The 12466-nt window shown below is 40.8% G+C and overlaps 1 protein-coding gene across 7 annotated transcripts in view; it reads left to right on the top strand.

The window, feature by feature from the left end:
• LOC101477989 (receptor-type tyrosine-protein phosphatase U) overlaps nt 1–12466 on the top strand; it is a 258886-nt gene that overhangs the window by 180218 nt on the left and 66202 nt on the right. For all 7 annotated transcript variants that reach the window (XM_076878967.1, XM_076878969.1, XM_076878966.1 and 4 more), the window contains exons 10-11: nt 7627–7828; nt 12156–12258. In XM_076878967.1, the coding sequence (XP_076735082.1) occupies nt 7627–7828; nt 12156–12258 (305 nt within the window). The remainder of the gene's footprint in view (nt 1–7626; nt 7829–12155; nt 12259–12466) is intronic.

Raw genomic sequence — 12466 nt, forward strand, 5'->3', positions numbered from 1 at the left:
TGAACTTCTTTTTTCTTTCATCAATAAAAGTATTTTTTTGTTTTGTTTTTAATTTTAACTTTGCCTTCTCTCATTCTTGCTTTATGCACACAGAGACTAGTATGTTAACTGTTTTTGAGCTTACTTGAGAGGGATTTGGTTCAATTCAGTTTCATTTATACAGCGCCAAATCACAACAACAGTCACCTCAAGGCGCTTTATATTGTAAGGTAGACCCTACAACAACATCCAACAATCATATGACCCCCTATCAGTAAGCACTTTGGCAACAGTGGGAAGGGAAAACTCCCTTTTAACAGGAAGAAACCTCCAGAAGAACCAGGCTCAGGGAGGGGCGGGGCCATCTGCCGCGACCGGTTATGGAGAGAGAAGGAAGACGGGATGAAAGGCATGCTGTGGAAGAGAGCCAGCGATTAATAACCAGTATAATTCAATGTAGAGAGGTCTAAAGTAGTTGATTTACCGTAATTGTCGGGCTATAAGCCGCTACTTTTTGCACAATCTTTGAACCCTGCGGCTTTTAGTCAGGTGCGGCTTTTCTATGGATTATCCATGATTTTCGTCATATCGTAAGACGATTTGTTTTGTTTGTTCCACTGTTGTACGGCACGTTGCCTGGCGGAAGGGCATGTGATCAGACACACAGTATCGGGGTTCAAGAGTGGTATGTTGGTCACATGTCCATCCGCCAGGCAACATAGTGCCGTACAAGTAGCGCGAAAAACAAACTTCAAAGTAGCGCTACACATTCAGCGGGAGTCGTGGATGATGTGCGGCAATAAACTTGCGAAAAGCAAGTTGTGCTCAACTCCACCGGTGGAATCTGACAGCGTGGAAAAGTGTGAAAACATCCACGATCACCAACGGATTTCGAAGGGCTGGACTGCTGCATGATGGAGAGGAGGACACCGCCACGGCCCTTCTGAGGGTGTTCAACTCCGACACTGACAACGAGGATTTCTTTGGTTTTGTAAGTGACAACGAAGGAAAGAAGCTGAGAGTGGATGACGAAGCCACCCTGAGCCTGTTCGTTTCCGACACTGGAGAAGAGGACTTTGGTGGTTTTAGTGCGCAGGAAGAAGAGAAAGATGGTGGTGAATGACTGACTTTTCTTCTTGTTGAAGCCGTGTCACTGCACCTGAGCCTAAAAGGTAGTCCGAATCTATTTTTCTGGTGTGCTGTAGGTTATTGTTATGTACTACATTTGTTACTCATTTATGAAGCAAAGTACATGTTTCGTACTTGTAATTACCGCTACTTGTACATATACCTAAAAAGTTGTGCAAATATGTACCCATAACTTGTTTTTCAAAATATTAATAAAAGGGGTGTGTCTCCAAACAGCCATCTCTTTCCTGACAATTCCCTTTGTGCATATTCTCTTACATATGATAAGTCAACATTGAAACACCTGCGGCTTTTAGTCAGGTGCGGCTAATGTATGTACAAAACAGGATTTTCCCCTGATTTTAGCTTGTGCGGCTAATATTCAGGTGCGCTTTGTAGTCCGGGAAATATGGTATTTCTCCCAAAAGAAATTGTATATCTTTTTTCTAGCTCCGACTGCTTATATATCCACAAAGTCTTGGTTGCATTAAAATTCCTATAAACACGTAAGCATGGCTTTAGCAAAAACATGTAATTCAGAAAAACACATTTAGTTCAATAAGATGTTTCCTATTATGAGGGCACTGTTGCTAATTTTCTGATTTTAACCGCAATTCAGAACCACAGATACAGTCCGTACAGACAGCATGAAAAGAGACTATAATACTCATTGAAGTTTTTTTAAAAAAACGGCTCGCGATAAGGAGCTGGCTCGCGCCGTTCACGCAGTGTTGCCAACTTAGCGACTTTGTCGCTATATTTAGCGAGTTTTCAGACCCCCTTAGCGACCTTTTTTTTCTAAAAAACGACTAGCGACAAATCCGGCGACTTTTTCTGGTGTTATGGGAGACTTATTTATGACGACTTTTTGACGTGAAAGCAGGTATCGCTTTTACTCTCAACAAGCAGCGGGTGCTGCCGTGGGTACCTCGCCCGTTCCAAAGCGCTCACGGGTGGAGGATAGTCCTCCCCCAGCTGCTATCAGGGCAGCAGATGTTCACACCTATGCGTCACAACTGCAAATGAATCGCGCATGAGCAAAGCCGCTGCTCCCGCACTGACTGTAACGCAGTCAGTTCTTCTTTTACTGTTATGCTGTTTTGTGGATCACAAAACTACTTATAAACACACACTCTCACACACAAAGTAACTCCACCAGAGTGCCTATTTCGGGTCACTTTTGCTGGTCCAAGCCTGGATAAAGGAGCAGGGTTGGAATTGTGACATTAAAAAAAACAATAACTGCTAAAATAAATTTTATTTGTAGTTCTAAATAAACTCTAACTGCATTTAGGACGTTTTTTACTCACTTTATGTCTCTTCCACAATGTTATTTCTCTCTCCAACAACGTAGGTTACAATTATATTAGCATGACCAATTATGCAAATTAGGCAATGACATCATTTAGCGACTTCTAGCGACTTTTAGGACAGCCAATAGCGATTTTCCTTACTGAGGAGTTTCCAACACTGCGTTAACGTCAAAGATCTGGCTCTAAGAGCCATTTCGTTCGTGACCGACACATCACTAGAGCTTTGGGTTGCACTGCCAACTGCCCCGAGGTAAAGTGTTAACATTTCAGTGTCAAGATACTGTCAGGTAGAAGGAAGAGGCTCTTTTACAGCCAACCTGAGTTCCTCAGTTTTATGTCTCTTGATTTACAGACTTACACACATTCATCAAACAGCAACAAGGAAACAACCTCATACTGCTTTTAATTCATACTTGTCATCTTTAGTATGTGTTATTTTTCTCTGGTTTTTACCCTAATCCTGAATGCTGTGTAAAATCAGCCTGCGAGTGCTATAGAACGTAGATATGACACTAAGTCTACCTGATTATCTGTGGCTAACTTTAGCACAAGATTTATTAGACCTGCACCGTGAGTCGACATTTTTTTGCTGTAGCCTTAAGATTAATTGAGAGGCATTTCTGTGAGAAGGATTTCAAATAAAATGCCATCTAAATTTAATCTTTTACCCGTGTGAGTAACAAGCTAAGGATTCTGTAAAGAATATCAGACAAGCTGTATGAGCTTATACGGTCTGATCTGGTCTGACCTAGGAATGTTATCACTGCCACACCGCTTTTCCCTTATATGAACACTTGCTTAACAGCAGCTAAAAATCCAACTGTTGTAAAAATGTTATGTAAATGTCATAACTGCAAAGCTGTTATGTGTCACATTCATTTTTAATTTTGCATCCAACAGTATGTGGGTCTATAAATCTTTCCTGTGTTCCAGACATTAGATATTCATGCTCCCTAGAGGCTTAAAACTAACTTTAACTAGCTAACTTATAACGCTTCTTATTTCTCGAGTGTTTCTCTGGCACATCAGAGTTTTCAAATATCATGGGAATTACAGTACTTAGTAGTTAATTCTTCTGCCACTCCACATTTCTTTGCATGTTGCTAGGAAAATGGGCAATAGAGCAGTTTATTGAAACATGTGCAAACATACATGCAGACCTTCCCAAAGTGTGGGGCCGCTCCCCCATTGCAGGGGGGCGCGGTATGAAAAGGGGAAAAAAAGCAAAAAAACAAGCTTAGACACTGCCAGCATAATGGACAGGTTTTTTTTACAGGGATCCCACACAAACGCAAAGCAGGAGATGAAGCATCGCTGAATATGTTTCCAAACCAACTTCATTCTAAGCCAAAGACTAGAAAATATGGTGAAGCATATCTTCCCTTTGGCTTCACCTGCACAAGTGCCGAGGTAGGTCTCCCCTACAGAATTGGACTTCCCTGCGTCGGGAGCAGCGCTGGGCTCTCCAAATCACAGAGAAACAGTATCCCACATTCTTTTTAGTTCACAAACACTTCTTGTAATGACTAACTACTCCTGACATTTTGGAGATGTTAGCTCAAATAACATCAGGCTGATCCTGCCACGATTTGTTCCCCCGGTTCAAATCCCGGACAAACAGTATCCCACAGCTGTTTATGTTTTTAAACCAATTTCCACAGAGAGGCATTTTTTGAAAAATGTATTGATAGCAATGTTGAATATTATTACACAGGAGAAAAAAAACACGTAAAATAATCACACCGTGACGCCTCTGCCTTTCTAAATAGAGGGACAGTAAGTGTGTGTGTATATAAGCGTGTAAAACCTGAAGATAGAGACAAAATACTGCTAATCTGAATATCTGCCATTCTACAATTCATCTCACATAAACAATAACGTGGCGCACAGCGTGACATAAAAATAGGCACATACCTTTGATGTTGCGTGACGAACTCTGTATTCCTCGCCCACACATAAACACAAAAAAGGAGTTTTAAAAACTCTCCGTTTTCGGTGATTGCAAATGCCGTTTACATGTGGATGAAACAGCTGCGTTTTCAAAAATACCCCTGTAGGTGTGCAGGTAGTGTAAAAAAGTTAGTAGTTTATTTTCTTACTACCTGTAATTTATTGCAGATTACTTGTATTTACTTACTTGTTTACTAAATGTTTGAGGTGTGAAATAAACGGCAATGGAGCAAAATATGGGTGTGTGGTTGGAAGATGTGTTAGTGCGCGAACATTTTTCTTGTAAAACAAAGGGGGGCCCAGCAAAAAAAGGTTTTTGAGCTTGAAAATCTGTGTTTTGTATAATCACGCACAGCCTGACAGCGAACAGATACATGCATCAGGTCCTGTGTTGGGTCTTTGCTGTTTTGTTCCTTCTTCTTAAGGTCATGGCTTTCACGTTTGCCTGCTGTAGGTGCAGCCCCTTCTTCTTTTGTCCTCCACTTGTTCTGTTTCCTCAGTTTTTTTAAGGGCACACTGGAGTTTGGCTAACAGCTCTTTGGGAATCATCTTATTGGGACAAAAATACTATTGTATGCCTGTCACACTGTGTTATCTTTGGCATTTTTCATAGATGTCTCTAAAGAAATTGGAACAAATTATGTGTTTTTGTGGGAAAGGATTTGTAACAAAATGTGTCAAAATGTAAAAGTGGTTCTTTTCTAAGTTGTCTGTATTGACTGTACTAGTTCATCCTTTGAATTAGGTGCATTTTTAATGCTTAAATGATTCGTAGGTCGATATTAAGAGGCTGAACGATTTTTTTTTTAAAAGAACATTCCTCTGAAGTCTTTCCTCTGAGAAAGACTTTCTAAAGGCCTGGAAAAAAGTTTCTCAAGACCACTTGAAAAAAATGAAAAAGTCTCATCTCCAAAAGTTGATTCTGTTCATCTGGATGTAGCATTTTGTGGGAGAAACGCTACATCACTCATCCAAGTGACTTCTTCAGTCTCTGCTGACTGCAGGTTCTCCAATATTCTAAACAGTAGATTTGCATAATGACCGAAACCAACCCACTGAAGGCTGGTTTTGTCACTACTCAGGGATGAAAATGCTTATGAGCCCCTGAAAGGAGACCCAGGAGGTGGTTACAGGAAGAGGGTGATAGATTGTCTGGTCTGAAGCAGTTAGACCAAGACAAGGCTATTGACCGGACCTCATACCACAGGCTGTACTCAGGGGAGTCTACACAAAGTCTGTATGGTTTACTGAAGATACATAAACAGGGTGCACCTTTAAGACCGATTGTCTGCATGATCAATTCCGTCACCTATAACATCTCCGAGTTTTTGGCTTCAATCCTCTACCAGGTAGGCAGCTCTGAACACCACGTCCAGAACACTTTGGATTTTGTTGAGAAGGTGAGAGACGTCATTATGGAAGCAGATGAAACCATGGTCTCATATGACGTTACATCTCTCTTCACTTGCATCCCAAGCGTTGGAGGTAGTGCGTAAGAGATTACAGGATGACACCAACCTCAACAACAGGACCACTTTCAGCATCGACCAAGTGTGTTTGCTTTTGGAACTGTGTCTTCATTCCACCTACTTCTCATACAAGGGTCAGTTCTACAGGCAGAAACATGGGTGTGCCATGGGCTCCCCAGTTTCACCCATCGTGGCCAATTTGTACATGGAAGAAGTAGAAAAGAGGGCTTTGCTATCCTACCCTGGAACACCACCAAGCCATTGGTTCAGATATGTGGATGACACCTGGGTGAAAATCAAGTCTCAGGACGTTCCACATTTTACGGATCACATTAACTCGGTGGACCAACACATCACGTTCACCAGGGAGGATATGAAAAATGGCAAGTTGGCCTTCTTAGACTGTGCGATTTCCATCAGTAATGGGGGAGTGGTTATCCCAGCTGGACGTTTGTCAAAGCTGGGATGGCGCCAAAAGAAAGCTCCAGCCAATCCAGCAGAGAAGGACAACTGCCTACTAAGCGAAAACCTGTAGTGATCCCGTATGTGTCAGGAGTATCGGAGCAGTTGAGACGCATTTTTTCTAAACACCGGGTCTCTGTGGCTTTTAAACCCCAAAACACGCTGCGCCAAAAATTGGTCCACCCCAAGGATCGGGTCCCCGACACAAACAGAGTAACATAGTGTACGCTGTTAAGTGCCAGGAGGATTGCCAGGATTTATACATCGGGGAAACCAAACAACCTCTGGCGAAGCGGATGGCACAACACAGAAGAGCTACCTCGTCAGGCCAGGACTCTGCAGTCTATTTACACCTACAGGCCAGTGGACACTCTTTCAAGGATGAGGATGTACACATCCTGGACAGGGAGGAACGCTGGTTTGAGCGCGGAGTCAAGGAGGCCATTTACGTGAAAAGGGAAAGACCATCTCTGAATCGAGGAAGGGGCCTAAGGGTACATCTTTCGCCATCTTACAATGCTGTGATTGCAGCCATTCCCCAACTCTCTGTGAATGGTACTCGTGGCCATTGATCAGTGGTCTTTGATCAGTGGTTGTTGATCAGTGGTCATGAGAATTTGCATAATTAAGATTAATGAACTGACCTCCCAGCCCATTGTTCCTTCAGTGGGCTGGTTTCAGTCATTATGCAAATGTACTGTTTATAAGATTGGGGAAACCTGCAGTCAGCTGAGACTGAAGAAGTCACTTGGATGAGTGACGAAACGTTTCTCCCACAAAACGCTACGTCCAGATGAACAGAATCAACTTTTGGAGATTTACTTACCTGGATGATTGAGAATGCATCAAGACGAAAAAGTCTCATATAACAAAATGAGGGGTGTCTCAAGACTTTTGCATATTAGTGTATCTAAGAAGTTTCATAGTTTGCGATTCACTGATGGAAACCACAAAATGACAAGCTTAGTGGGTTTTGTGATCAACTAAGCTTTATTTGTCATCACTTCTATTTTTAGGTGAAATTACTTGATAGTGGATCGATCACACCATTTTCCCCCAGGCTTACATGCTCCGTCTTAATTGCTATGAGTTGTCATAGTGGTATATTAATATGCTTACATTATTATCCCTTCTCTTAATTGCTTATCCAGTTCAGGGTCACAAGGGGGATAAAGCATGAAAAGAACATCATATCCTGTTAAAAAGATCAAAAAGAGCCTGAACCTTTCTGGTAGAAAAGCAAGAACAGACTTGCACAGGTCTGGATTAGATTAGATAAGGTTTGGACCATTTTAATACAGTATCTTCATTTACTCTATTTTCAGATCAGTTACCAGAGTATTGAGTCATCAGATCCAGGTATTAATGTGCCAGGTCCTCGCCGTACAGTGTCCAAGCTGAGAAATGAGACCTACCACATGTTCTCCGGCCTCCATCCTGGAACCACCTACCTGGTGTCTGTCCGGGCCAGAACTGCCAAGGGCTTTGGCCAGACTGCACTCACTGAGATCACCACCAACATTTCTGGTGAGTCTTTGCACTGACTGCTGTATGTGTGTCTACATGTGGTAAGAGATTTTCTCTTGACTGGTATTTAATGATAAATTCAGATTTTCAGTGGCTGTAACAGGACAAGTCTAAAGAAAAAAAAACATGTTTTTTTTAATGATAGGAGACTATGTCATGATATGTAATTCCCTCCCTTTGAAGAGCTTTGGTTGAATTGCACATTTAATTTTAAACTGTACAAATTATTTTCATTCTGTACACCTTTCAGATGCACACTGGCTTAGTTTGATAGAATAACAGCAGCGCAAATTATAGCCAAGTACAAATGTTCAGCTTGAATGGTTTGGGTGAAAACAGCTTTGTTCACATCACCGCGGCCTGCGTTTTCCATTCAAAGGACACGCAGCTGTTCAGAAATGAGAGAAGCGGTGTTTGTCAGGGAAGAGGTTACCGCTATGGATCTCAAGATTCTGTTCTGTCTGTGGGGATTGTGAAACACTCCCCCCCTGATTGGTGTCTGCAGGCCATTTTCACTAATGGTGTTTACTCTGATGAAACATCACTTGCTATTGTTGTGTCTCCCTCATACAGCAAGTGGGGGGTAAATGGAGTGTGTGGATGATTTAGATTCATTCAGGAATCCACACAAAAGCAGTTAAAGGAAATAAAGCTTCCTCAAAAGGTCTGCAGTTATTGCGTTTTCCTTCTTTCTGGAGATGTATCTGTATAAAATCTCCTGATGCAGGCTTTAATAATGTTTCAGGCTTCTTCTTGTTAAAATGATCTGATTATGTTAATCCGAACAGCAAAACAAAAAGACATTTTCTTCTGTCAAATTACATATTGAGCTCCTAAAAACAATTAACTGTGTGCCAAATCTAGAACTAAACAAGACTGTTTAGCTAATGATGTTGACTTTTTGTGTGACAGCAGTGTATTTCAAGGTCTAGGTAGCAAGTCAGATAATTAGGTAGTATTTCTGAAACAGCTTGAGGGCTGCAGCGGTCAGCGATGGGACCTCACGACAGATCATGGTCCAACAACAGGATGGTTAGAAATGTTCCAGAACAAACTGATCTATGCAGGATCTTTATCCAGAGATGGAAAACTGCACCCCCGCAGGTCCTGGCAGCACACAAAGTCTGAACTGGACATATTGTTTAGGTTATTAGAAAGTGCTTTAACTTCTATTTTTTTGTCACCCTTATTTTTGCCACATTTTTCCACCTCTGCCAAGGAGAATATGTTTTTGGCAGTGTTTGCACGTGTGTCATTCAAAGTTTTTGAAAGAATTCTGATAAAACTTTGTAGGGGTGTAGAGTGGGGTCATGTTAACAATTCATTAAAATTTGGCTTGCATGCACTGAGGTCTTCAAGGTCAACTTAATGATTCATTGATCAAAAACTGGCAAAAAACCTCATAACTTAACTAACTATGATTCTTACAAGTGTGATTGTGTATAGTCAAAATAAAATACTGCATACAGATTTAAAATATGTCTCATTTACCTCTGACCTCTCCTTCAAGATCAAATAAGGTCAACATTTTATTAAATGTCTTTTATCTTTAAAACTGCTTAGAATTGTCAACATTTAGGAAATGATAACGGTATAGGAGGATTCTAAGTATGACATTATAGTTTGTCACATTTGACCTCTGATGTCAATTTAATATTTCACATCTGCCTTCCTTTCAAGTTGACCCCAAAATACGTTGTATCTAAAAGAAAGTATTGTCAAGACAAAGAGAACGATGTGCCTCGTTAGCTGCCAGTATGTAAAAGACAGCGAGCGGCCTTGGCACAGGTTTGCATTCTGAGTGTTTCTTCTTGAATTTGTTTCTGCACTTTTTGTTACATTTGTGTTTCATAACTTATTTCAAACAAACAAATGTAAGTTACAAAAGATTAATTTCCTTGACTGTGTCTTAACATTACACTGAAAACAGAGCAAAGCATAAGAGTTTGGATTGTTCAGCGAAGGAGTATAGCAACGAATTTTATGAAACAGTCTTTGCAAAAAGTGGAAATTGTGACATTCGCTGTTGTACTGAATTTTTCTGCATACTATAGTCCATTGCAGTCCTTTTCCAGTTTGTTGCACTTACATTATGTGCATTCTAAATCCTACCAAATCCTACCCAAACGTGTCCTGCTTGATAAACCACAAGGAAATTATAAATAATGGCGAGACGTGCCATTATATTTACTGCACCTCTCTTAGTTTGCATCCAAATATCAAATATAAATGTAACATTTCACTTTTACATGACTTTGTTGCAAGTTGACCCCAAAATATGTCATATCTTTAAAAAACAGTACTGTCAAGAGAACACGAATGTATCCATATACACTCAAAATTAAGTTAAAAAGCCTGCTTTTTGTACTTTTTACTCCACTACAAACTCCTTAAAGTATTTTCTTAAAAAGAACAAAGAAAATAAAATGAAACTATACAAAATACAACACTATTCCTTTAAAGTCACTACTGCCCAGAGAGTGAGTTGCCTTGCGGAGGGTTGCGCTCTCTGAGTGCTTCTTGTTAACTTCAGAATTTGGGAAAGTCAAACATGTTTATGGTTGTTCTGAACAGCCTAATACAGAGTCGAAAACCTGCTTTTGAGGGGACACATTACTGTTTAATTTTGGGGTTAAAGGCGCACATTTTCAGGAAGACTGAATGACTTTTGGATTGTCTAGTGCGGTATAGGTGTCCCGTATTTGTGAAAAAGTCACTCTAGATCCAACCTTGAGCTATTGCAGTGCACTTTCAATTCAATTCAATTCAATTTTATTTATATAGCGCCAAATCACAACAAAAGTTGCCTTAAGGCGCTTCATAGATACAGAGAAAAACCCAACAATCATATGACCCCCTATGAGCAAGCACTTTGGCGACAGTGGGAAGGAAAAACTCCCTTTTAACAGGAAGAAACCTCCGGCAGAACCAGGCTCAGGGAGGGGCGGGGCCATCTGCTGCGACCGGTTGGGGTGAGAGAAGGAAGACAGGATAAAAGACATGCATTCAAATTTTGAATGTAACTCCTTTACATTAAAAACATTAAATATTATACATTAAAGTAATAGAATCAGTGCATTCAAGTAAAATATAAAAAAATGCTCATTGTTAAAGTTTTATTAATTAGTTTCTTTTATGGTTTAATGGTTTACAGCAGTTTCTCTTTTTAAAGTTGTTGCTTCTTTTCCTTTTCATTTCTCCTCTGATTCAAGTGTGCTTGCTTCATGTCTATTTATTTTTACTGTCTCCTAAAGCAGACAATGACATAACTTTATCCCTAGGCACGCAGAATATATTGAACATTTTGATTTTAGTCTAGTGTTTTCTGATGCCGAACAGGGAGATTGGTGGATTGTAAACGTTATTGTCTTAATAAAAATACCTTTTGGTTCTGCTGGATCTTGGTGCTTTTTATATTCCAGGAGAATTCTTTGACCCCCACACTGTATGTAATACAGCATCCATCTCTATTATCTGTACCTGTTCCATTCGGTTTAGAAAATGGCTTATGTGGGCTTGCAGATGTCAGAGTGTACAATTAAATCTATAGTATCACATGCTCCCACCTGGCTGCGCTGTCACGAGCTCTGGGCAGCCAGCTCCTGTTCCAGTTTAGTACCACACATGCAAGTGTAATGCTGTACTCGTTAGTTTTTTCATTATTCATTGGCTTTAACCACCTAACACACACTGGCTCAAACACTCCTGAGCACGACTGCATATAATGCAGACCTCAGATGTTTGCGTGCAAGCATGAGTGTGTGTTTTTTCGGATGACAGGTTACACAAGCAGGTTTTTACGACGGGCATTAATGCCTTGCCTCAGCAGAAACATTTTCCACTTCCATTACAGAAACCTTTTTGTTTTGGCTTATCTGTTGTACCAGGATAACCATTTGCTTCACTACGTACTCCAATTAATTCACTCCCTGTAGTAAACAGAGATGGGAACACTCAACCCCTTTGTCCCCAGAGCTTTGCTGAGGTTGTGCAGCATTGAGATCTGTCCTAATTATATTATAAGAGCCTCTTGTTTTCTCTGTAGTTGGCTGCTGTTACTAGTCATCATCAGTCAATGGCACTGTGTGGGAGGCCTGCACACACTAGTACGCTGGGGACAAGATGGTACACTCTTATCTTTTAATGTAGGGGAGAAAACATTACTAAAATATCGAGCAGTGGAGCCACGTGTCTGTTGAAGCTCCCAAATCTAAGCAAAGTATATTTCATCTTTGCAAAAAGAGTACGGAAAATCATCCTGCTCTTTTTCTACACATGTTAGCCCTTTTTTGACACATTTTTTTCCCACTTTTCTTTCTGCCCTCAGCTCCGGTGTTTGACTATGAAGACATCCCTTCTCCACTGAGTGAGTCGGAGAGCACCATCACCGTGCTGCTGCGCCCAGCCCTGGGGAGAGGGGCTCCTGTCAGGTACAATGCATGCTTCACTCCTACACCGACATTCATTTGGTGCTCTTCCAGGCTCTGATATTTATAGCTGCAGTCAAAGCGAGCTCTGTGAAGCACTAGAAAATTGTTCTTTAGTCTTGAAGCATAGCAGACACCATTTCAAGTAAAATGCATGAAGTCCCAGAAAGTGGGTCTTCACAGAAACATGATGATTTTGCAAAGTTCACAA

Source organism: Maylandia zebra, linkage group LG22, assembly GCF_041146795.1.
Source record: "Maylandia zebra isolate NMK-2024a linkage group LG22, Mzebra_GT3a, whole genome shotgun sequence".
NCBI classification, from domain to species: Eukaryota; Metazoa; Chordata; class Actinopteri; order Cichliformes; family Cichlidae; genus Maylandia; species Maylandia zebra.